Genomic DNA, 25,561 nt, shown 5'->3' with positions numbered 1-25,561 from the left:
CGCGACTGGGCAATTATATCGAGTCGTTTTCTCTATTAGAAGAACCGTTCGCGAATGATATGACAGTTTCACAGTGATTAGATATTTTGGAGTGTCGAAGGAACTGTCGACAATCGATCCTGCGATTGATCCGTTCTTTGGATTCGGCTTCCTCCTTTCTCTGTCGGTTGCACAAGATCATCGTCGCTCGGCCGAAGCCGATCCGAAAGCACATCCCGATCTCTCATTATTTAGTGTCATTATTAACGTGCCTTGCGCAACGAGTCGCGCTTTTTACGCGATCAAGTATCGTAACACGCGGAAAATGTATCCGCAGGTACGCAAAATATATTATCCATGCTATATCCATGCGATTCTTTCGATGAGATATTTTATTTTTATACGATTTCTTTCGTGCGATTTTTATATATCTGTGCGAGTGGTTGCTACACATTGGCACTTATATATGCAATTTTGCTCTTACGTTAGTCGATTTGTCATACGAAAAAAGCGTAACGTCCGGCGCTTGCGTGGAACGCAGCTCTGTCGTAAATTATTTGCAATATTGATCAACGGAAATCAAACAGTTGCCACTGACAAATCCATTTATCGCAACGTTATCGTGTAAATTTTACATTTTCGCATAGTCGTAATGCTGATTCTTCGTAATCCGGCTCCAGATTAATAATGCATCTTTGCACCCGGAACACGATGCGCATCATGATAAAGTCACACACGACCTCCTGCGGTTTTAGCTGTCACATTATTACTTCAAAAAGAATTGAATGGGGCAAATTACAATTTTGCTAGAGTGGTGATTGTATATGAATGAAAGAATGAACCACAAGTCATTATTTTGAACCGACATAACTGACGGCGAAATTGATTTGTCTTTATATTTCTCTTTCTCTTTTTCTCTTTCTCTCTATCTTTCTATTTTTGCAATGCTCTAATATATGTTTAAAAAATTTCTGTAATGTAATTTTCAGTTTTATATATATATATATATTTTTTTTTTCTATAATTAAAAATTTATCCATTCTCTCCATTTATCCTCTAATATTATTTTTAAGTCAATTTTAGAATCATTTTCCTAAAAGAATTTTAAAACAGCAGCGATCTTAAATATAACTATTAGAATTTCGTTCGATTAAGCGAAATTGAGATTGATTATGTCAGCCAAAGTGAAAAGAAGTTTTGTGCCTAGATTTCTCGCGCGATTATTACATCGAAGTTTAAGTGCATTCAAGCCTAAATAGGGCAATTTACGTTACTTGTATACCGCGTCAAAAACAAACCCAGACTGTGTCTTAATTAAAAGACGTAATGAAGAGAATCGTTATGTAAACCATTGCCTAGATATAACCTTTTGAAATCTCAGTAAATTTGATTTAAAAAGGCAATGACATTTCGAAATATTGAAATAATTATCAAAAAAATTATAGCTTTGATGAAATCAAATTTTTTATTTATGAACTGATATCGTCAATTATTAATCTATTACAGGATTTTCCGAATTTAATAAATTATTATCTATCTATAAATTTTCTCTTTTTTATTAATGTAGAATCAATTTTTCTCAACAAAAATGTTAAACGACAAATAATTCTTAAATAATTATTAAGCGAATAATAATTACAAATAATTATTAAGCGAGTATAAAGAAGAGAAGAATTTTTAAAAAATTAAACTGCAAATGGATAAGACAATCTTATTTCTCTCATTTAATTTTAAGTAAATTTTATTTTAACAGAATAAAAATTAATTACAAGGATTTTTAATGTTAAAAATAGAAAATTTGTTATAAATGATATTTTCGCTAAAAAAAAATTAAATTCTAATTAATAAAAAAAATCAATTAATAAAAAATAATCCATTAGATTTGAAGTACTTTGTATAGAATTATATGAATCGATGATACATCGGTGCGTGACCACGGAATCGCACGGTTATTTTCTCGCTTGGCTTGCCGAGGAGCGGAGAGCGGAATTCATGGATCTACGTCACGAGCATAAAACGATTCCAACTTTTTTTTCCCACCCACGACGAATCCTGCGTAGGCAAACGTCATCTTTAACAATTTTGCAATACAATTTTCGCAAAACTCATTGTCTCGGCGGTATTCGTTACGACGAACAAATGCGTACTGACTTTATTATTCGCGACATTTCTTCACGTACGTTCTTATTAACATGCGACATCGCAAAATTGGCGCAAGAATCTCGGAAAAGCGTGCCACCGAATGAAACGCTTTCCTTCCGATGTTGCGAATCTGAAATTTTCCCTCGTGATGTAATAATAGAAATAACACACAAACCTAACAAGTTTATTCTTTTTTATTCCTTTCTTCTTTCTATAGCCGTTTTTTTTTCTTTCTTTTCCTTCTTCGCTGTAACACGAAATCCACCTTGTATACAAAATTTTATTTTTATTTTAACCTTTTAGCTGTAGGCATCAAATCATATGTTTGGATAGAATTAGAATTCTTTTCTAGCAATTTAATAAATAAACTTTTTAGTAACATTATACAGATATGTTATTGTATTTGCATAAAAAACTTTTTTAAAATAAATATGATATATTTAATTTTGACATATATTAATCTTATTAATAATATTTAGTTATTTATCATGTAATCATAGAATTTTGATCAACTTATAATTAAGGAATAATTGCAAGAACTTCAGGTAAATTGCGTAAGCGTTAAGGGTAAGCGTCAAACCATTGCGTGTAACCAGCAGATCAACTGCACACACAAAATCGATTGCTAGATTAAATTTGATCGTGGGTTAAATTCACCAGAAAAGAGAGTCATTAAGCACAATCATGCTTTGTGATCAATTCCTTCGGTAATATAAGAATCTTTCAACAGAATTATATATTGATACTGCTCGTATATTAATTACGAAAACGCCACACATTATATAAATCAATAACGCATATTTAAGGTGTAAGTTTATAGTGACAATAATTCACGCAATAAAAATAATTTTGTAATATATCTTTAGAGAATGTAAATCTTGTAATGCAGAAATATATGTTTTTATAATAATTATATAATTATTTCATCTTATTACAGAGACTTGTATACAAAACTATCATCATTTTGCATTCCATAAATCGCTGAACATGTCACATAATTGCGATAAAGTTAGTTAATAATTCTTATTAATTATTTCACTTATATATAGATATCTATTTAATTTAGTGTTAGTAATTTTTCCGTTAATTACTCCCATTTAAATATTCATTTATTTTAATCGAGATTGAAGTTTCCACGCAAAAAATAATCTCACAGAAAGCCTTGTGTGCGTGTGTTTGTCCATTAAATTAGGATTAAAAGATTTTCTTCCAGAATACATCTAGTAATCTGTTTAGATGCTATTTAATGCTTATGATAAACTGAATGACGCTATTACAAATATGCAAGAACATAATTTTTCAGATTTTAATTAAAGTAATATTACAATTGTATGTAAAGATATATATTTTTTATATTTTATATATTTTTTACATTATATATTTTTCTCTATCATAAAATATAAATTATAGTTTTGTATCCTTAAAGAACAGCAAGACTCGCAAGGTCGCCTCGATACCATACAGCTGCGTCAGAATGTACATGTTTTGTTTGTGTACATGTACATGTTTTGTTTGTGTACTAACGCGCATCGAAGCGCGACCGATTTTACGGTCTTTTCTAATATTTTCACTTTTCTCAACGATCGCCGCAATAAAATAAATGACAGCGTTACATTCGCGAAACTCGTTCGACTGTGCATTTTCGCAGTCTAGATAGACAATTACATTTACCGAAAACATTTTCACTTACGTTTTATAAGCGTTATGTTTAAAGATATTTTAATAATATATATTTAATATATTAAGTATAATTTAATATATTAAGTATATATTTAAAATATTATAAAATAGATATGTTAAAAAAATAAAAAAACTTATTTATTATATAACTATAGAATCCCTGCAGGCAAATTTGTGTATTACATCCTTGACAAGAATAAAATTGTTATTATAATAATTTTTGATAACTTTGATGCATCTGACATACGCCACTCAATATTATTCCTAACGTGCAGCCTCGAATTGATCACGAAATTTTTATTAAAATAGATATAAATAAAATATGTTCGATGATTATGTAAGGATAAGTTTCGTGACGTCTCTCGTCAATGATGATTTGATTTAGAAAATTTGTGCCCTGATGCATGACCGCCTTTGTTACCATGTCTTTCGTGATGTTCATGATGATTCTCTTGTCCCTCAGCCGATTTATGACCTTTCTTCTCGTGATGATGATGGCCTCCCTCGTGCTTCTTCTCCGCGCCATGATGTCCCTGAAATTAAGAATAAAATCGTGATTTTAGAACAAATCAATTTAACAAATGTAGGCGTTTTATTTTGATGAAAAAAATTATTTTAATTATTTAATAATTACTTCGTGATGTCCTGCATGCAGATTGCCTTGTTTTTTATGGCCACCCGTTTGTGCCTCATGTTCTTCGTGCCAACCACCATGCTTTTCACTTCCTCCGTCTTCGTGATATTCGTCATAAAAATCATGTTTCTTCTCATATTCATCCTTGAAAAATGACAATTTATATATTAATTCAAAAAATTAAAAGAAAAATATATCAAAGAAAATTTAACTCTCTTATAAATGTTATCATTGAGATATAAATACAATTAGATATTATTTTTCTTTTTATAAAACAGTACATTTTTAAATAAAATTTATATTTATAATAAAACATTTAAAAAAATTTTAATTTAATTACAATGTTATTGTAATATCGATAGAAAAATGGTGCTGATCATATCTTAATGACGCAATTTCAAAAACGATTTATTAACATGTGTATTAAAGAGTTGAAATTATATTATATCAGATATATAAGACACATGTTTAGAAGCCCAGAGGATCATAATAACAATAACAGAAGCTTTATATGTGCTTGATCTTGTAATCTTGAAAAGATTTGATGTCTACAAAAATATTTACCGCGTTTTTTGAGAAAATGCGCGTCTTTTAAAATACAACGCGCCAATGTCTATCATATCATTAGAAAGAAATTAATTTTATCAAATGACGAGAAATGGCATGCAATTGCGTATCCATACCTTCTTGAAGACGCTGTGTTCTCCCTTCGTACTGTATCCCTTCTGGTGTTTTCCCTCTTCACCGAATTTCGCGTCTTTCTCGCTTTCCTCTCCGTGATGCTCCTCACCGAAATGACCAGCCTCTTCGTGCTTCTTCTTCTCTTCACCATTCTCCTCATCATACTCGTGCTTGTGCTTCTCCTTATCGTGGTGGCCCTTATCGCTGCTCTCAAACTCGTGGAAAGTCTTGTAACCCTTTTTTCCACCACCCCCGATCAAAATATGTCTTATTGAAAAGTTATATAATCTTGTTCTACATAAACGAAAAATTGTGCATTATGGATTGCCGTTAAGGATCGATCCGATAATAACGGGTGAGAAAAACGGGAAACATTTATCTTACGGGATACACAGAACTGAAGTCTCCGTTTCATGAAAATTTCACAAGAACGCGACATTATTAGAACGTCAATTTCGACACAAAGAAATGAACTCATTTTCAGGAATAATGATAATGAGAGAGATTCGCAGAAACATAAAGCGCTATCGGGGGACATTTGATGCCGACACAAAGAGGTAAGATACTTTAATAGTTGCGCGCGGAATATATACCGAGAGGCTTCGTCGCGTTCCTCGGGAACGATGTTCGTACAAAAACGACCGTGTAATAAATATTCCCGAGAAATAACGCGGGAAAGAGAAAGGGAAGCACCTATATTACGGACGATAAAAAAGGGAGGAAATCGTCGACGACATCGATGACAACGGCTTGGACGTCAATAACCGTCGAGAGAACGAAGAGCGTTATACCTTGTCGTCTTTGTGACTATGCGTGTCGTGGTGATCCTCTTCGTGTTTCGAGCCGACACCCTCCACGTGATGTTTGTCGCCGCCTGTGTGCGAATAAAATGTAAATAAAGCTGCCAGCACCAGCGTGAAAGGTAAAGGCCACTGATTTAACGAGCCTCTCGATTTACATCGGAAAGAAGATCATTTACTTTAAGTAACGTGCTGTCTACTGCGCGACTTCTCCCTGATGACTTAAAAAGACAGCTATTTATATTGAAGATATTACTCTTCTCTTTAGGGATGAGAGACATCGAGGCGAAATATCGGAGATGAAATTAGCTGCTTTGCTCGTTTGAGAAAAAATAAAAATACACGTGAGAAGCTTATTATTAATTGCATTTCTCGCATTATCATATTGCGCGAAAGAATCTTTCAATATTTTATCTTTCTAATGTATTTCTTATATCTTTCTTAATGTATTTGTAAATCCACTCACGCTGTCATTCTACAAACGCAATCTACAAGTTCCGTAAACTGCGTGAAAATTGATTGTAAGCGATAAATAACAGAATTATTTGAACTTTGGAGCAGAAAAATAAATCAAAATAAATTCGAATACGTGCTATAATAAGAAACAAAAATTAGAGATTAAATAGCAAACGCATAACGCACGTATTGTTGCAAACAATACCATAAATATTTAAAATAATTCAAACGCTTTTAATACTCCGGTACATATAAATTAGCGCAATCGATGGTAAATCCGCATAATCCAGCAAAAGCTCTATTTTCGATTGAATTTCCGTTGTCAATGTTAAAAACGGTTATTTCGACCGACATTTCTATCGTATGAAATAGAATGCAAGATACTTTTGCAAATACTCATTTATTAATGTTGTCAATTTGCTTGTTTATAAATAAATATTTAATTTATACACATATAATAAAACTCTCTTTAACATACATATGTGTCAATTTTAATCCTAAACTGTCATAGCTATAAAAATCCACTAAATCAAAACTGTCAAAAATTTACAAAGTTAATATAAGGCAATTAATTATAAGAATATATGCAATTCTTAAATTAATATATATTTGATGTATATTTTATAATTATGTATATTTTATAATTTCTACATATTAAATAATCTCGTTTATATTAATTGATTTTTTATTATTTGCAATGAAAAATCTTTATAAATGAAGATTTTATACCTTCGTGATTCGTAGCTTCCGCGTCTAGATCCTCGGAGTACCGGAAATTGGTCGGTGCTTTACGTTTCTTTTTAATCGCTGGCGAACCATCAAGAAGGGCCGTGAGAGTCAACAGCAACCACAATATCCTCAAAACGCCAAAACGAGACGTCATTTTAGTAACTTTTATGAGCGTAGAACTGGAAGTGCGTCCGGAAGACAAGACAAGACACTGAAATACGCTCACAACTGTGGCTTCAATTTATTGAGCGGATATTTCCTCTCGTCGACCCTTTTTTCTCGTCGTCGTCAACCAACTGATCGTGTTTTTCCTGCCACACGTTGAAAGGACTTCCCTCTTCCGTAGGATGACGGCGCAGAAGAGCGAGGAAAGACGCGTCTTCTTATTTTGTCGACACTACTTTCACCTGTCGCATTCGTTCTTCGCGTCGCTATATGTTGACGTTATTTGTGAACAAAAAGTAAAATTGCAAGCGAGATATATATCTTTTTATCATTAACATTTTTTAATTTATGTTTTTTTTAATTGTAAATTATAATTAGATTTTTATTCGTATTTTCAGCTTATTTCTTTTGGCGCAATTTTGGTTTATATTGTATGAGACCAGATTTAAATTTTATATATGTATGTAATTTAATAATATATATTTTGATCTCATAATTTATAACATAAGGATATTATCAATACATTTTTATATTTTAATCTGTAAGGATTTTTTTTTATTTTTGCCATAAAAATTTTTTACAATCCTTAAATGATTATAAAAATTATATGTTTATCTAAGCAATAAAATAACTCTGTCATTTTATCTGTCTTATTTTTTTCTTTTTCTTCCTTCTATGCTTCAGATGTAGTAGGTGATTTCTAAAACGAGTTGTATGCATGCGATATAAACGAAACAATAGAAAACGTGCGACAAAGGGATAAACGGATAAACGGAGAAGCGAAAAGAATTAGCTAAAGGATGTAGGTGGCTCAAGATCGATGGATACTTCATATTAAGCTGCTGAGCAAACATCAAGCGCAACCGTGACCGAGAAGACGCAGCCACCATGCAAACAATCCTTGTGTCTTTTCCTTTCTTCCTACTCTTTCTTCCTGAATTGTTCATCTCGTCATAATGCAACCCTCGACATTTCATCCACCGCATTGCTACGATGGAACTGCGTCATCGTTGTCACTATCATCATGTCATGGAAAAGCCGATGAGCTACACGAAAGGAGTCTTAATACGGATTTCACGTAATGAATCTCTCTATCATGTAATTAGGCTTATTAATCCGTGTCGTATCGTGTAATTAAACGTTATACCATTAATGAATTGCTGTTGGACAACTATTTCTCAACATCGTGGTTTGCTTTGCAACTCGAATGTTTTCTCAACATGACCACGTTGAATACCAGCCAATAACGGATCAAATATTTGTGTAACATTCGCGGTATTCTCTGCTGTTTCTCGCCGTTTATATGATTTCGACAACGTCGATGCAAACCACATTTTAACAGTTTATAATAACCAGATTTTAACAGCTTTTAATTTCTACTTTAATACCACGTTGAACAGCTGACAGAAACAGCTTAGAGAAATTTCAAACCCATTTGACTAAAATGCAGAATAAAATTATCGAATGTTCTCATTGCACATCCTTTGACATTTTCGTGTTTCTATAAAAACGCCGAGATTTTTCAAATAATTGAAGATTGAAAATATAACAGAAAATAAAATAGATGATAAAATAATATTTTTTAAAATTTTAAGTAGAAAATTCTTATAAAATTTTAATGTGGTTTAAAAATTCAAAAATATATGTCAATATTAAAAAAAAATGTAAAATATCAACCTCTCTTGACATTAGGATATTAAAAAAAAAAAATCTTTGGATCGGCTAAAAAAGCTATACAATAAGAAAAAATATATTTAATATTTTTGGAATATGTTGAGGAGGAAGAGGAGGGATTATACTGATTACACAATGGGATTGTCATTTCATTCTGCCAAAATATTATGTAATACATAGATACGTTAGGGAATTACATCCGGCTTACAATTAATCGCCGCGATCGCCGCGGCTGGTGGTCTGTTCAGTTCGCGTCGGCTTTTCCTCGACTTTCAATGACTTAGTCGCGCTGTTATTCCAAGTGCAAACCAACGGTCTAACAAGATATCGGTAAGCAAATTATTCACAGATGCCTAGTCACAAGTAACGGCGATGGCGTCCATCTATGTCACTCATTTGCGGGAAAGATAAACAGGGTCTGGGTTAATGCGCGTAATTTGATTTTCATCATCCCCTATATAATAAGTATCATGCGCTCACACGAGAACGGAACAATATTTTAACCGAGAGCGTAACGATCGTTTGCCTTTACGCAAGGAATTCATCTTTCCCTTCAAAGAGATCTCCGTCTTTGTCTTTTTCAAAGTCTCTTCTCCGTATGTCAGTGTCTCATCGAGTCGATGTATCGTTGAAAAAAAAAAGAAAGATTATATCGATGGATGTTCGTGATCTACTTGGAGATAATTGTTGTTGTAAAGCAGCAGAATAAACTTGGCGAGATGAGCGACACGAAGATCGAGAAGGACACGGAGGCCTCGACCCAGAGCACGGATGATTATGTGCTTCATCTCCCACGTCCGCTCAATCTCGAGGAGAAGAAGTACCTATTGGCCGTGGAGAGAGGTGACCTACCCAATGTGAAAAGGCTTCTGCAACTTGCAAATAAGGGCAAAGTAAACATGAATTCCGACTTAAGCGAAATCAGTGCAAAAGCAAAACTATTTCTATACAAAAAATATCACTGTAAATTTGCAAAGCCAATTTTTTTAAAAAGCAGAAGTTTTTACATTCTAATGGGAAAGATAATTTTTCTCAAACAGAAAAAAAAAGCTTACTAAAATTAAAATTTGATCGATGATTAATTATATATGAATCAAGGACTAAAAACAGTTTGCAGATGAAAATTGTAAGAACAATTCCGTAAAATGAAGCAATGAGACCTTTCGCGACATACGCGTTCAATCATTTCAGGGAGACCTGCTGGACATGAATTGTGTGGACAGTCTGGGTCGCGGTGCTTTGACGCTGGCATTAGAAGCGGAAAATTTAGAGATGGTCGAGTTGCTCGTTGTGATGGGAGTGGAGACCAAGGACGCTTTGCTCCATGCCATCGATCAAGAATTTGTAGAAGCGGTCGAGCTGCTGTTGGAACATGAAGAACTTCTTACGGCGAATCAAATGACCGAGGAGACTGGTGAGTCAAAATCGACACTCTCGAAAGATTAACACGCATAATGTATCTAGATAATCGCAAAACTGTAATTAACCAGTCTTCAAAAAAATTCAATTTTAATTCAATACTCGAATGTATCAATTTTAATCGATTTGAGCCAAACTGCTTGTCAAAGCAAAATCAAAATATCATGCGTAATTAATTTGCGACATATAAAAATCCACCCTGTCTTTATTAAACAATTGATCAAATTTAAATCATATATCAGACCAAAATCAAAATGTCGTGTAAAGATGCGACTAATTAATTGCAAGACACTAAAAACTGACGCACTAATATGCGCTTAACATATTAGTTACATTCTTTAAAAATGATATTACTGCTATGCTATTGTTTTTTATTACTTTAATTTATTTAAATTTATTATTTAAATATTTATTATTTATTATTAATTATTTATTATTATATTTATTATTAAATTTATTATTTTAATTCTCTGAGGGATTGACAATTTTATGTCTTATTACGTAATCTTAATTCTATAATGACACATTACATTTTAATCGACAAAACATTTAAAAAGTATTAAAGTGTGTCTTTGATTTCAAGTATCGTTTGAGAAATAATTAATGCTCGTAAAAATTGCACAGTAAAACAATAATTTATAATATTTATCTTATGTTTTATTGTTTTGATTTTTATTTGAAATAATGATTTGATATAACATAAAATAAACATTATGTGGAAAATAATTCACCATGATTATTATAAATAACGATTAATCAATTTTCGATATAAACAATAACATATAAATATACGCATCCAGAATTAAATCGTTAATAGATAAATAAGATTTTTAGCGCTTCTATTGCATTGATCTTCACTTTACTATTCGCGTTCCTGATTGCAGTCGAGAAGGAGATTATTCACAGTTGGCAGAAGGTTGATCCGGCATCGGCTAGATATCCGATGGACATGACGCCTTTGATACTCGCGGCGCAACGTAATAATTATGAGATCTTGAAGCTTCTACTGGACAGAGGAGCCACTTTGCCGATGCCGCATGATGTGAGATGCGGCTGTGATGATTGCCTTCAGGCAGCCACCGGTGAGGGAGAGAGAGAGAGAGACGTTGATCTATTTTATTTCGCTACGAAGAACTTCCAAAAATGTACAATTTATTGATAGAAAACACATAATTGAAATCACGATCTATTTTAGTCGATCCATTAAGACTGTCATCCACCAGAATATCCGAATACAAAGCTCTAGCGAGTCCAAGTTTAATAGCTCTAAGCTCTACGGATCCTCTAATGACAGCTTTTCAATTGAGCTGGGAACTGAGAGAATTAACCGTATCGGAGCCGGAAAGTAGAGCCGAATACATGAAATTACGGCGACAAGTGGAAAAGCAAGTTTCTCATTTCAAAAAATATTGTGCAGAAGTATACGTTTATTTATATATATATATAATGATATAATCGTAATCTCATTCCGAATAGATTCGCAGTCGATTTGTTGCAACATGTTCGTACCACCATGGAGCTGGATACCATCCTAAATTATGATCCTAAGGAAGAGAATGCCGATCTCAGCAAACAATTAGTTCGACTGGAACAGGCTATACAATATAAGCAAAAGAGATTTGTTTCGCATTCTCACGTTCAACAACTCTTGGCAGCAATTTGGTGAAAATATTATAGCATTAAAGGATTAAGATTTGTTAATTACAATTACACAAAGCCTTAAAACATTTTTTTAACATTTTTTTAACTGAGTTTATTTAAATTCGATTCAAAGGTACGAAGGTGTTCCCGGATTTCGAAGAATGTCGACCATGCAGAGAGTCGGTATTCTTGTGAAGACGGCAGTTTTATTTCCATTTTATTGTATGATGTACTATCTGATGCCCGAGTCAAATACTGGACGACTTATGCGAAGACCTTTCATGAAATTTTTAGTTCACGCGTCGTCCTATTTATTCTTTTTGTGTAAGCTTAATTTTAGCTTTAGAATACAAATTCGAAATAAAGAGAGAAGAAAATAATTTTAGAAATTTGCCTTGATATGTGTACCTATAGAAATAATAAAAGCAATTACTCCGTTACTTAATTAGTAATTGATACATTACTAATGCGTTCATAGTTATACTCATGCTGGTGTCACAGCGTGCGGAAGTGGAAATAGTTAGACTCCTGGGTACACAGGAAATGAAGAAGAATCTCGAAGCTTATTTAGTTCGGCAAAGAGGAGCGGCTCCAACTCCTCTGGAAGGTATCGTCGTGCTTTACGTCTTTGGATTCGTATGGGAAGAGATAAAAGAGGTGAGCATACGCGACAAACGAGCTTTAATTTTTCTCTTTATGTGTACGTACTCTTATGTATATATTCTCTCTTCTCAAATTTCAAGATGTACATAGACGGTCTAAAGTCTTATTTACGGGACATGTGGAATTTTATCGATTTCACCAGAAACATGCTGTATCTGGCGACCGGTGTTCTCAGATTGGCGGCTTATCTTCAACAACGAACCGAGATACAAATGGATCCGTCCGCCGCGCTGATACCGCGAGAGAACTGGGGCGATTTCGATCCGCAACTGATTGCGGAGGGTCTCTTTGCCGCGGCGAATGTTTTCAGTGCCTTGAAACTTGTCCATCTTTTCAGCATCAATCCGCATCTGGGGCCGCTTCAGGTATCACATTTGTCAAAAATCTCTTTCCTTTGATATTTGTATTAATCTCCTTTTTTGAAGAATCTTTTGCATATAAATATATTTTCAATTCTGATACTATATAAATGCATATCTATATGTACAGAGAACTATATTTATTTCTTTTTACCATAATATCAAAAAAAATTTTGATTTTTGTTTAGATATCGTTGGGCAGAATGGTGATCGACATTGTAAAGTTTTTTTTTATCTACACTTTAGTATTATTTGCCTTCGCGTGCGGCTTAAATCAGTTACTATGGTATTTTACGGAATTGGAGAAAAACAAGTGTTATAGAGGAATGTTGGATCCCTCGTGGGACGCCGGCAGTGACGCTTGCTTAAGATGGAGGAGGTGAATGGAATAATCGAATTGTCAGACACGAATGAGAGACGCATTCGTTTCCTTCTTTTTAAATTACATTTCTCATACGCACATATGCGTATGTGTTTGTGCCACCTTATAATCATGAAAAAATGACAGACCGCGTATTCCTTTTCAAATTTGTATATTGAATGCTGAATTATTTATGAAGGCAACAGCTTTTGCAAGACATATAATAAATACGTGACTTTCTGGAAACATGTATACATTTTTTGAACATAAATCTCTTTTGAAAAGATTGTGCAGTTTTTTTAAATATATTTTTTTCTTTTGAATATAATGATAATTGAATGACAATTTTAACATAATTTTAACATAATTCTTCAATATATTATTTTATAAATAGATTTCTCATTAAATATTTTCAGATTCAGCAATTTATTCGAGTCTTGTCAGAGTCTCTTTTGGGCCAGTTTCGGTATGATTGGCATCGAAACTTTCGAACTCACTGGTATGTCTCTTCGTGTAACTCAAATATGCAAAAATAATCTTTTTATTCTTGTTATAAAATTTAAGTTTTTACCTCATCGATTAACACCTATCATTTTCTAGAAACCAGCCTTATTTTTTTTTCAGGAATCAAGTCGTATACTCGATTCTGGGGCTTGTTGATGTTCGGATCGTATTCCGTGATCAATGTGATCGTCCTGCTAAATCTACTCATAGCTATGATGAGCAACAGCTATGCTGTTATCGAGGTAAGCCTTCGACTCGAATAATATTTGTGATCTAAAAAAATTTCCTTAACGGAGACATTGACGCGATAGGAACATTCTGATACGGAGTGGAAATTTGCGCGGACGAAATTATGGATGAGCTACTTCGAGGATAGCGGAACTCTCCCGCCGCCCTTCAACATCTTTCCGCCCCCAAAGCTTTTCTTCCGATTCTTCGGCTTGCAAAAGAAATCCATTGGTAGACGTTGCAGTAAACGTCGACGCGCACGCGAACACAAGTGAGATGTTTTGAATCATTTGCAAAAATGAGCAAAATAATATAATACAAAAATAAAATTTATTTTTTTTTCTATTAACTAATAGTAGATAAGTAATTAATAATTAATACTAGTGTGATTAATAATAATAATTAATGTTGAAAACTAATAATTAATAGTTAATGATGGAAACTAATAATTAATTGATTATTAATCTACAGACAATGTTGTATGATGATAGAAGTATGTTTAATTATATATGTGTATTCCTGTTAATATATATATATATATGATTATTATATAGATATGGAGCTGTTATGAAAGCATTGATATGGCGATACATTGTAAACGCGCACAGCGAGCATGAGATGGAACCTGTCACTGAAGACGATGTTCACGAACTTAAGACTGACCTGTCGTCCTGGAGATGCGAACTTCTGGACATTTTGCACAGAAACGGCATGGACATTGGCGGTGTCGATAAAAAAGAAAAGAGTAAGCATTCCTATATTGTAAAACTATAATGTAAAATAATAATGTAAAACTATATTAAAACTCATGTTTTTTTTCTTCTTGTCTAGCTGTACTGGGAAAGAAGATGAAGATCTGGGAACGAAGGCTCATGAAAGACTTCCAAGTGTCAGGTCCTGTGAATCCAGTTGACAGCGATCTTCAGGAAGAAATGGCTCTTCAACGACACGAAAACGAAACTAATGTCGAAAGATGGAAGAGAGTTGCCAGATTGGCGGTATTAACTTCAGCCGAACATCGTTGGACTCAGGTGCATGAGATCTCTCTATTTCATAATATAAAAAAAATAGAATTATTAACTATCGAAGCTAATTTCTGTCATGCATGATTTTACATAGGTCGTAAGAAGTGCAGTTAAAAGCTCGCAAATCGGCAAGAGCACCAGCAAAACATCGTTGCAGAGTCAACAGAGCCTGAAAAGAGCGATGGAGGAGGCGAAACGTCTGGCACAAAAGAGTCCAGTACCACCAATTGTCCCGGTCAAATTGCCAGAAACTACAGCAGAGACGATCCGGCATGTTCTACACGAGATCGTAAACGAGACTGATAACGATGATGCTAAAACTTGGGAAAGCAAAACTCCGGAAACAATTAGAAACGGAATCGGTTCTCAACCATTCAAGTCCATTCTTCAGGTGCTAAATTAATAATTTACGATATTCAAAACGTTCTATAATAAGCGTAACAATTTAATTTTTTTCTAAGCGTATAAAAAGAGAGAGAGAGAGAGAAAGAGAGAGAATCACTATTAAATAATTTTGAAACATTTTGAAATTGATCTAATATAATAAAATATTATATAATAATTTATCAAAAATTGAAATATTGATTACAAAGATATTTTTTATACAGCCTAAATCTACGTCCTCGATTGATTTCGTCAACGAGACAATTATGAATGTTACGCCGTTGTTACCACTTCGCACATCACCACCACGAGTGATCAAGAGAAAAGCACCTGTCCCATCGAATACTCAATCATCAACTGGTAATTTTTTACAGAATTTATATTATATGTATAAATTGCATTATGAATATTACTTATATGATTATTATTATTAATTATGAAACAAAACAATCATATAATATACAATGTTAAAATTATCAGACGTATATTGCATTATAAAATATTATTAATATTTAATTATGGCATTACTTTATGTGTTATTATACTTAACTATTGCTAATATATACGAGTGTATATATATATTGTGCTATTATTTCTCTCTCTTTCTCTTTAGAACCCTCAATTTCTACTCAATCTATGCTTACTACAAGTACTACTTCACTTGTCTCTACTACATCTGTAACTACTATCGGCACTTCAATCACTGCAACTACGACTATTGTTACCGCCGCTACTTCTACTACTGCAAAATCCACCACTACTGCTACTGTGAAAACTACTTCTAGCTCTTTCACAGAAAATCAAAGCAAACCGGCAGCGATTACTGTCATGAATACATCATCATCCTTTGTCAATGTCAAAGACGGAAACAGTTCAATCAGAGCACGGCCAAAAGCTTCATATAGCCCTAAACTTTCAATTATTCCGTCATTGACAGTTACCTCTGACATCAACAAAGATAATGATAAAGAGAAGCTTGTAGCCATTACGTCGTATAATAAACCTTTGAGAGGAGGATGGCTTTAAATCTAAGATAAAAGATTAAATTAATCAATTGCTGTAAAATTGATGACAATTACATTATACATGTTTAACATAATTTGTGACAAGAAAATTATTTATATACAGACGAAAATTTAAAAATGTTATTTTGATTCTTTTTATTGAAGTTTTAAATTAATATAAAAATCAGTTTTTAGATAATCTTTACATTTTCAAAAAGATATTTACATTTATTATTTAATCTAGTTAACTTATTATTTTTTTATACATACATATTAAACGTTAAAGATCCCGAAAATAATTTGAATTATAGAGAATTGAGACATTTTTTCCGCTAAGAATTATTTTATTTAAAAAGTTACAGAGATGCATTGTTCCATATAACTATGTATGTCAAAAAAAAAAATTAAAGAAACGAAGTTTATATAGATAAAGTATTGTGTATATTTATTTCCTTAAGACTATATATATATATATATATGAATATATCCTATTATAGCAATTATATCCATTTATATAGCATGCTATGACAATAGTGTGTCGGCAGGAAATGTAATATAGTTAAACATGATATGAAATTAATACGCACATATACATTGTACGATGCGCATTTTAATATAATTACGATACGAGTGAATCTAATGAATCCATTTTTTGCGAAATAATACACCAAAAAAGATATCCAAAGAATTTAATCGAAATGACACATTTCAAGCAGCTTGCACGACCTTAGTCTGCGGTCCTTTCTGCGCCGAATTGATCTTATCACCCAGTGACAGAGCCATGCCTTGGCTCTTGGCTCTGATACGAATATGACCAACCACTGGTGCATCGGGTTTATTCAATGGTTTTTCAATGGACAAATTTGCCAAGGCGTCCTCGCCGAATATCGATTTAGCATACATATTCGCCGCCATAAATCCACATTGTCCCGAGAGAGCCTATATAGAAAAAAATTGCGATTTAATAATACATAGAAAGTTGCTATTTAATAATAAATAGAAAATAGAAAAATCGTACGTACCTTTTCTGGCGTAAGACAACGCATATTTGTAGATTTCAACAAATGAGCAAGATACTCTCTCAAATCAGATAGAGTCGTGTTGACCGATACTTTATTTTCCCATTCAAACTCGGCCCACATTTGACGGAATTCTGCGTCAGTACACGTCGCGGGTACTATATAATCCATAATGTCGATGTGTATATCGTTGAGAACAACAACGCTTCTGTCGGAACCCGCTCCTGATACATCATAAACTACAAAAAAAAATAATAGTCATAAATTGCATGCGTCAAAATCGGCAATTTTCCAAATATCTAGATCGCTTACCGATATTTCCAAAAATAATTCCGTTTTCTGTAGATGCGACCTTCACGTTCGCCTTGATACTGGCGAAATCCCTCGGTGCGAGTACGATGGGTTGCGGTCTCTCAACTAACTTCAGATCGCCCATAGTGGCTAATTCCAAGGTGCAATTCTGCAGAGTGTCTTCCGTTTGATTAACTATCAGTACGTCAAGCACAATATCGTATTGGTTGACATGGACCAAGGCTTCTGCATAGACTGGATCCGAGAAACCGGTGAGCTGAGTAACTTTACTCAAGACGCTCGGCGCTGGTGCGTCTCCGCTGGCACCGGGTCGTCCTATGACAGCTGCACTAAGACTCTGTTCGAATACATCGCCAGCACCACCGGCCAAATCGGATCCCCGACTCAATTGTAAGAATTGAATCGCGTCATCGACTTGGACGATGCTGCCCGGTTTCTCCTTGGCCTTTTGATTTTGCGAGTCCTCTTCCGCTTTCGCAGTCAACATTCTGCCAAGAGCATCGCGGCATCCTTCGGTAAAAACTTTTTGTACAAGTGGTGTTGGACAAGCGAGCGATCTAAGGCACAAGGAGATCCTCTCCGCATCATCGTGCGTCATCGCTTTCATGGGAAGACCTGAACGACCTAGCTGCAGCATACTGGACATTATGAGCATTGCCTCTGCCTGTAATCTGTTGCTCTTTTGAACATTAGTTTCAAGCGTTTTATAACGTAGCGCTAATTTTGCCAATGTAGTAGCCAAAGATGCGCCGATGAAAAAGTCGCCCTCCATCATATATTGCACTAACGCTGGTCGCTTCTCCTCCTTTTTTCCTAATAAATTAATTAAAATTTGTGTAATAATATATAAAATATTTTTTATATCTAAAAGAGCTACTCACGTGCAGATGCAGCACTAAAAGCACTTTGAGACGCATATGTTCCATCAGATGTGACAAGTTGCGTTGGTGCAGCTTGTGAGTTACCATCTTCAGACTTTTCACCAGCTTGACGTTTATTTTCTGCCTCAAGCAACGGCAATTCGCCTAATGCTGAACGTATGCGGCCCATCACGGCTTCTATATCCTCTTTCGATGTGGCGTATTCGCCAAGAATCCAAAGCGCGGCTCTGTGCACTTTTACGGACCGTATGTGAGGGAATACCTAATTAAAATCAAAATTAATTTCCGTTTATCATGCCAATTATAAAGATATTTTTAATGATGTATTAAATCATATCCACACCTCTAGAAGTTTCTCAACGATTAATGGTCTAAGATTCTCGAATCTCTGAATGGCTTCACGGACAAATACAAGAACATCTGTGGCGGCTGCTTCGTTACTCTCCGATAGAAAATCTGTCAATACAGGAATGACAGTGGCGGCAACATCCGCAAATTTCATGGAGCAAGCATGGAGGGTTCGTACCAAAAGTTGACGGTATCTGCCAGCATCCTCATGTTCTCCGCCAGCTGTTCTGAGAACTTCCTTCTTTAAAAGTTGAACCATTTCCTCGATCGTACGAGTTGTGACTAAATCCATAGCCAGAGCCAAGGTCTTAGTTCTGACTTCTAAAGCTGGTGATCCTATTTACAGTAAATAATAATAGCATATAGAAGATCTAATAGCACAATTATTTCCATTAGCAAAATTAGTACAATTTGTCATTGTAAGTATAAACACAATACCTAAGACACGAAGTACATCCATCACAAGATCTTGAAGTACTCTCTCATAAACAGGACTATCTTTCATTGCAATTAGTCGATCAAGTACAATGAGCTTGACATTGTTATCACTTTCTTTAACAACCAGTTCGATATAGCAGGAGGCTGCGGCTTTTATTGCGGTTGGCGCACTGGAAAGAGTTACCAATGTTCCAGCTGCTTCGTAACGTACTGCAGCACTAGGTGAATTTAGCAAACTATAAATACATCTGATAAAGCGTGCCCTTTCTGATGGATTTGCAAGACAAACCTAAAGCAAAATAATTTATTATAATATTTTATAATAATTTATTATAATATTAATATCTATATATTAGACAAACTATATGCACTCATGCTTTAAACAATAATAAAATACATTTATTTATACCTTATATATCAATTCAACAATAACCAACTGTAATATATCGCCAAAACTAGGCACTTGATCAAGACATGCGGCTAAATAAGCAAGAGCTCTACTCTGATCAGCATGCAACAACATCAGGAATGCATTTCTTCTGCATGACATATCTTGTTCCCCTTCTAGATACTTTGCTATCAATTCTGGAGCATCTGGTATAAGAAATTCAAAGTTTCTGTAAATGGTGAAAATAGCGAGCACTGCGTTGCGTCTGACATAAGAATGTCTATGTTCCAGACAAGCAATTATCGCTGGCATCAGTGGCTCAAGAAGTTCTGGTTCCTTTAGTTTGCACAAAAATCTACAAATAATAATGGATTATATATAATTTTATTCTTATAACATATTTTCTGCCTATATGCATACAATCACTTTTATACCTGAGAGTAGATCCCCTGACAAATTCATTAGGATGCTGCAAATCTTTCCTATACGCATCGCATACCAGGATCATCTCCTGTAGAAGCTTGCCATCGGCAGAAGTTTTTGGCACAATCTCCCAAAATATCAACAGCAGTTTCTTGATTGTGTGATTCTGCAGAGGTAGGACAAATCTGATGATTGTCATCAGCAGTCCCGGTAATCTCTCACCGCTCAAGATCATGTGAATGGTTTTCTTAAGTGCATCGATTTTCGTTTGAACACTTCCTTTTTCAAGATCCTGCTTCAACTGGAGCTCATTCAGCGGCTCCGTGTCAGTTGGGATGTTTATCAAAGTATAGCACGGTTGCTCGGTTATTGCACTCATTTTCTTGGTTCTTCGTGAATTGAGCACGTATCTACAATTAGGATTAAGAAAAACACGTGACAATATTCGATCTGTCAAAGATTACTCATTTAAATATCATCTAAAGACGAGCATAAAGGAAAACGGTACACGCTGCGTGTGTCTTACGTGTCAAACTGCGATAATTAGGATCGCAAGAAGTACCTCGCCGAGTCATATGACGATGTCGCTCGTTTGTAGTTGTGTAGATGATAAATGTTTTCTGCGCTGATAAAGAAGTATTTGCTTACTAAAGACGTTCTCTACATTGCCACATTCGGGATATGTAGATTTATATCGATAACAGAGAGAAATTTAAAGCCCATTTAAAGATTAAAAAATCAAGATTCAAGAATAAAGATTGAAATTTGATTAATCGAAATATCTATAATTCAAGTACTAACATTACAGTTATGTTCGATGTAATAACAAAATGTAATATTTCATTGTTATACTCATGATATATTGCAGTTATATAACATATATATGTTATATAACTGCAATATGTGTGTTACATTATTTGTTATTTCCATGTTATATTGCTGTAACAAATGATGTTTACTGGGGATATGCAGAGTAAAGAAACTAAAAATATTTTTGTCCTGATTGCTCAAATTTTAATTTTTAATCTTTGATTTCAACCTTCAACCTGCATATTCCAGACAGCACACAATATTTATAAATATTTTTTACTGTTTATTTTTTAAAATATTATATATAAATAATTTTATACATATTTTATATATTAAAGAGAAGAAATCATAAAATTTTATATTTTATATTACTTTATTATTATATATTTTTAAATTTATAAAGATATATTATTAAAATATAGACCAAATATTTTAAATAATATTTATGACAAGTAAACAATAAATATTTATAGTAAAATATGTCGTAAATATTTTCCAATATTTTTATAAGACTCAAATCGATTATATAAATATATATATATATATATATATATATATATATATATATATATATATATATTATTAATATTTTCTATACTATATTATATATCTTATATAAAATAAAGAAACTTGAAAACGTTAATACTGAAAAATATATTAAATTAAAAAATGAACTATGTTGAAATGAAAAATGTATAATATTATCAATAATATTTAGAATCAGATAAAAATCTGTTTAAAGACCGTGCATGATTATCTTGTTAATTTTTTCTCGCACGAATCACTATTATATTATATAAACTTTACTCACGCAAGTGTTTTCCACATTAAATATTAATCATGTCATGAATCATATGTTATTTTATTTTAGATAACATTATTTAATCTGTCATAATTATAACAAATTTAGGTACGTCATTTAATCTACAGAAAATATTTTAAAAAAATATCAATTATAAAATAATCTTACTAATTCATATAACTTATTTAATTACTAATTTAAAACTCCGCAATCGATAATTACTTTAGCTTAGTGAATTATATAGATACAAAGATAACAAAATTATATAAAAACAAACATTCTTGCCGCCTATGATCATCGATTGTTTAAAATATTTGAAGATGATTGTGCGCCAAGCACGTGTGTCATTAAACGCAAATTTCGCAGATAATTTTCCGTAACGCGCGTAAGAATTTGCAATTTCAACGTCGTGCAGAGCATTCCATCCTCGTATCAATTGACACCCACGTGAATAATGAGGTAAGGCCGTTTATTATCCGCACGAAATTGTACTGCACTATATAATAATACTATAATACGAAGAAGCACATTTTAAGTTCATTGTAATTAATAAAATAAATAATCTATTATATGTCTTTTATAAATTTGACTTAATTCTTAGATATTTTTTCGCAAAATCTATCTTTCAAAAAAATATGTAATATACATATACATTGCTAATAAACATTTACTCAGTAAACACCATTTGTTGCAGCAATATAACATGGAAATAACAAATAATATAACACAAGTCATTTGTATGTTATATAATTGCAATATATCATGAGTATAACAATGAAATATTTTGTTAAATCTGCAATGTAACATTGTTACTTTTATGATATATAACATTTTTCATATACATTATAAAATTGTTATATAACATGATTATTTTAAAAATATGAAATATACATATTACAAAATAGTTTAAAAAATATTTTAATATTTTTTCTTATTGACTTTATACTGTAATATATGTAATATATATTATATATATATATATATATATATATATATATATATAATATAAAAAGAATAAAAACTTATTTTTTGCTATACACATTGTTTATTATATATTTTAATGAATATTTTTCACACATATTATATAATATATTTATATTTTTTTTAGACGTACAATAATACAGTACAATATACATATAATAAAAGTAAGATATAGTACAATGACAAAAAATATTAAGAAATACAAAAAAATAATACATTTATATATGTATCCTAAAACCTTTGTTTCGCTTAATCTCCATCATAGATACCTCGCGAAAGCACTCTTGTCATTATCGGCCATTCGATAGTAATTGCTGCGCTTATACCTGTGATGACGTACGTGCATAGTAGTATAAATAAAAAAAACATGATTACACAAACATATCTCCGACACGTATATTCACGGATAAGGACATCTTTAAAAGCGCGACGAGTTCTAACATTCGAATTTTGTATAACGCGAACAGTACTGGATGATCCAAGACAATCGGATCAAATTGCAATTTAGAGATGCATCTGCATCGTAGTGAAGCACATTGGATCGCGCTAATTCTCATAATTACGTGTGGGATCTCGTGGGCAAGCACGCAATGCAAGACGATCGTGATGGATGTACATATGAAAAAATGCAGGCTCGGTGTTAGAGCCAAGCGGGGCTTGGAGAAATTCGATCTCCGGAAGTACGACGAGAAATACGAATGGAAGAGACAAGAACAAGCCGGTGAGCGATCATATCAAAAGATATTATAAATATGAATTTTACATATTTGTTAATAAAGTATACAAAAATAATATTTAATAAAATAAACATGAAGCATAGATTGTTTTCTCATTTGTTCAATGTTTCAAAAATATCCCTTAAGTAAGTTTAAAATATCTTTCTTTATGATAAAATAGACAACAGAAACCCAGACAGCACACAATATTTATCATAAATATTTTTTCAACATTTAAATTGTTTGATAAATAAATAAATATCGTTGAGAGGAGAGATTATGGTGTCAGAGAATAATATGTATTGTAATCTCACGGCGACGGAAATCTCGTTGGAGAGATTTTTCTTTTGACGAATCTCAAAACATTAATCTATTTGAGATCGACGTATGATTCACAATTGCGTTTTCTTTCAGACTACCCCAGAGTGAATGACTCAGCATCTCATGGCGTTCCGCAGAAAAGGCAGCTGTCATCCGGACTAGTCGCCGGCGATATCACCCTGCCAATTGTACTGGCGGCTATAAATGACGCTGCCAAAGCCAGGGCGCACATCGTATCCGGGACAGGATATTACGATCCCGGTCCAAGACCTATTTTCGATCGGTCAGGATATTATTCCTTGGTGCCTTATCCGCTCGGCAAGAGGAGTGTTACACCCTTCCGCGTTCCGGTAAGCCAATCACTTCTAGAATCCATTTTGCTCTTTGGGAAACGGAATTCAGTCGATTCATCAATATCGTGATCCATCATATATTGCTGAGGAAATATTGCAGTCTTCTAAAACGCTTCACGACATGACTCATCCCTGCTATATAATCTCTTGAAAGACACAGTATAATGACAATAATGAAATCGATAACATGCAATGAAATAATAACAATAAACAATAAAAATTGTTCTATAACACATTAGCCTTTACTACTCATGCGATTAACATATTCAATTGCCTGTAATATATGCCTTTGAGGATAATTATAATTATTTGAATATTTTATAAATATTTATCAAAATATTTTGTAAATATATTTTTGTGATCTTAGATTTAACAGATCATAAAGATTTATTATAAATATTATAAAAATAAAAATATTATAAAAATATTGAGAAATATTTACAAAATATTACTATAAATATTTATTTTTTACTTACCAGAAATATTATATAAAATATTTACTTTATATTTTTATTATATCTTGAATAAAGTTTTTATGATTTCTTCTCTCAATGCATACAAAATATGTATAAAATATTCATGATATTTCAAAAAAATAAATAATAAAAAATATTTATAAATATTTATCATAAATATTGGGTGCTCTGTGGGGTACAGTGCTTCGACATCTTTTACATCCAACTCACAATAAAATAAAATAAACGACTGGATCGAAACATTTTACCATTGGATAATTTTAACAATGTCATAACGTAACTAACATAATTAATAGTATTAAAAAATGCATCAGTAAACAATTAATCAAGTTGAGAGAAGGTAACAGATTAAATAAAACTAACAATGAATTGAATTTATAAAAGCAATAAAAAGTCAATAATGTTTGGCAGGCCTTTAACGACGATCTCGATCTCAATGACGAAGAATTGGACGAACTGTATAAAGATATGTACGAAAGATCACCAAGAGCTTCAAAAGAAGAGACTCGGAAAGTTTTCTTGGAAACAGCATCAAAATGCTGCCAAAATGTCGACAAGTGCCTTAAAGAAACAACGCACATACCTTGTTTAGCAAGTCAAATGTCTTAGGATTAAGAATTGATGAACTTTCGAAATCAGCGTTTCCTTAAAACAATATATAAATAAAATTGTATAAAACTCAATATATTATTTTATATTTGTTACAATTACTAAATTAGTTTTTTTTTTTTATTTCAAAATCAGGTATTTCACAAAATAGATAAT

The 25,561-nt window shown here is 32.8% G+C and overlaps 4 protein-coding genes across 5 annotated transcripts; 2 read left to right on the top strand and 2 right to left on the bottom strand.

Moving 5' to 3' along the window:
• Nucleotides 1-3,015: 3,015 nt before the first annotated feature.
• LOC126848584 (histidine-rich glycoprotein-like) lies at nucleotides 3,016-7,367 on the bottom strand. The gene is made up of 5 exons (XM_050589571.1): nucleotides 7,102-7,367; nucleotides 5,908-5,990; nucleotides 5,119-5,352; nucleotides 4,436-4,579; nucleotides 3,016-4,334 (listed from the first exon to the last, which is right to left on the bottom strand). Exons 1-5 carry the CDS (start codon nucleotides 7,253-7,255, stop codon nucleotides 4,167-4,169), a joined length of 783 nt encoding a protein of 260 aa, XP_050445528.1. The 5' UTR covers nucleotides 7,256-7,367; the 3' UTR covers nucleotides 3,016-4,166.
• Nucleotides 7,368-9,442: 2,075 nt separating this feature from the next.
• Nucleotides 9,443-17,163, top strand: LOC126848552 (transient-receptor-potential-like protein). 2 transcript variants are annotated; one of them, XM_050589518.1, is made up of 17 exons: nucleotides 9,443-9,783; nucleotides 10,132-10,354; nucleotides 11,244-11,441; nucleotides 11,555-11,744; nucleotides 11,836-12,021; nucleotides 12,134-12,324; nucleotides 12,479-12,657; nucleotides 12,744-13,028; nucleotides 13,211-13,401; nucleotides 13,800-13,882; nucleotides 14,008-14,129; nucleotides 14,199-14,386; nucleotides 14,670-14,860; nucleotides 14,947-15,146; nucleotides 15,235-15,531; nucleotides 15,749-15,884; nucleotides 16,138-17,163. In XM_050589518.1, the coding sequence occupies exons 1-17, from the start codon at nucleotides 9,712-9,714 to the stop codon at nucleotides 16,548-16,550; spliced, it is 3,345 nt and encodes a 1,114-aa protein (XP_050445475.1). In that variant the 5' UTR covers nucleotides 9,443-9,711; the 3' UTR covers nucleotides 16,551-17,163. The 2 variants fall into 2 exon arrangements, with proteins under 2 accessions (XP_050445475.1, XP_050445474.1); XM_050589517.1 differs by having other exon boundaries at nucleotides 9,443-9,833.
• Nucleotides 16,660-20,876, bottom strand: LOC126848554 (coatomer subunit beta). Its single transcript, XM_050589523.1, has 8 exons — nucleotides 20,349-20,876; nucleotides 19,936-20,269; nucleotides 19,527-19,815; nucleotides 19,084-19,424; nucleotides 18,741-19,002; nucleotides 17,860-18,672; nucleotides 17,551-17,786; nucleotides 16,660-17,467 (listed from the first exon to the last, which is right to left on the bottom strand). The coding sequence occupies exons 1-8, from the start codon at nucleotides 20,714-20,716 to the stop codon at nucleotides 17,237-17,239; spliced, it is 2,874 nt and encodes a 957-aa protein (XP_050445480.1). The 5' UTR covers nucleotides 20,717-20,876; the 3' UTR covers nucleotides 16,660-17,236.
• A 2,490-nt stretch (nucleotides 20,877-23,366) lies between these two features.
• Nucleotides 23,367-25,535, top strand: LOC126848589 (uncharacterized). Its single transcript, XM_050589578.1, has 3 exons — nucleotides 23,367-23,651; nucleotides 24,061-24,317; nucleotides 25,208-25,535. Exons 1-3 carry the CDS (start codon nucleotides 23,441-23,443, stop codon nucleotides 25,403-25,405), a joined length of 666 nt encoding a protein of 221 aa, XP_050445535.1. The 5' UTR covers nucleotides 23,367-23,440; the 3' UTR covers nucleotides 25,406-25,535.
• Nucleotides 25,536-25,561: the final 26 nt, after the last annotated feature.

This window comes from Cataglyphis hispanica, chromosome 4, assembly GCF_021464435.1.
Source record: "Cataglyphis hispanica isolate Lineage 1 chromosome 4, ULB_Chis1_1.0, whole genome shotgun sequence".
Taxonomy (NCBI): Eukaryota; Metazoa; Arthropoda; class Insecta; order Hymenoptera; family Formicidae; genus Cataglyphis; species Cataglyphis hispanica.
This window is presented reverse-complemented; position numbering and strand designations above follow the sequence as displayed.

What these genes read in the sequence shown, in the direction of transcription:
- LOC126848584 (XM_050589571.1), bottom strand. Translation starts at nt 7,255, where the DNA reads ATGACGTCTCGTTTTGGCGTTTTGAGGATATTGTGGTTGCTGTTGACT. An exon ending in ATAGTCACAAAGACGACAAG is followed by an intron (nt 5,353 to 5,907) that starts GTATAACGCTCT and finishes GGTGGAAAAAAG; the next exon opens with GGTTACAAGACTTTCCACGA. An exon ending in TGCATGCAGGACATCACGAA is followed by an intron (nt 4,335 to 4,435) that starts GTAATTATTAAA and finishes TCTTAATTTCAG; the next exon opens with GGACATCATGGCGCGGAGAA.
- LOC126848552 (XM_050589517.1), top strand. Translation starts at nt 9,600, where the DNA reads ATGTTCGTGATCTACTTGGAGATAATTGTTGTTGTAAAGCAGCAGAAT. An exon ending in CGCATCTGGGGCCGCTTCAG is followed by an intron (nt 13,029 to 13,210) that starts GTATCACATTTG and finishes ATTTTTGTTTAG; the next exon opens with ATATCGTTGGGCAGAATGGT. An exon ending in GCTTGCTTAAGATGGAGGAG is followed by an intron (nt 13,402 to 13,799) that starts GTGAATGGAATA and finishes AAATATTTTCAG; the next exon opens with ATTCAGCAATTTATTCGAGT.
- LOC126848554 (XM_050589523.1), bottom strand. Translation starts at nt 20,716, where the DNA reads ATGAGTGCAATAACCGAGCAACCGTGCTATACTTTGATAAACATCCCA. An exon ending in TCGTTGAGAAACTTCTAGAG is followed by an intron (nt 19,003 to 19,083) that starts GTGTGGATATGA and finishes GATTTTAATTAG; the next exon opens with GTATTCCCTCACATACGGTC. An exon ending in AATTATTTTTGGAAATATCG is followed by an intron (nt 17,787 to 17,859) that starts GTAAGCGATCTA and finishes TTTTTTTTGTAG; the next exon opens with TTTATGATGTATCAGGAGCG.
- LOC126848589 (XM_050589578.1), top strand. Translation starts at nt 23,441, where the DNA reads ATGCATCTGCATCGTAGTGAAGCACATTGGATCGCGCTAATTCTCATA. An exon ending in GAAGAGACAAGAACAAGCCG is followed by an intron (nt 23,652 to 24,060) that starts GTGAGCGATCAT and finishes GTTTTCTTTCAG; the next exon opens with ACTACCCCAGAGTGAATGAC. An exon ending in TTACACCCTTCCGCGTTCCG is followed by an intron (nt 24,318 to 25,207) that starts GTAAGCCAATCA and finishes AATGTTTGGCAG; the next exon opens with GCCTTTAACGACGATCTCGA.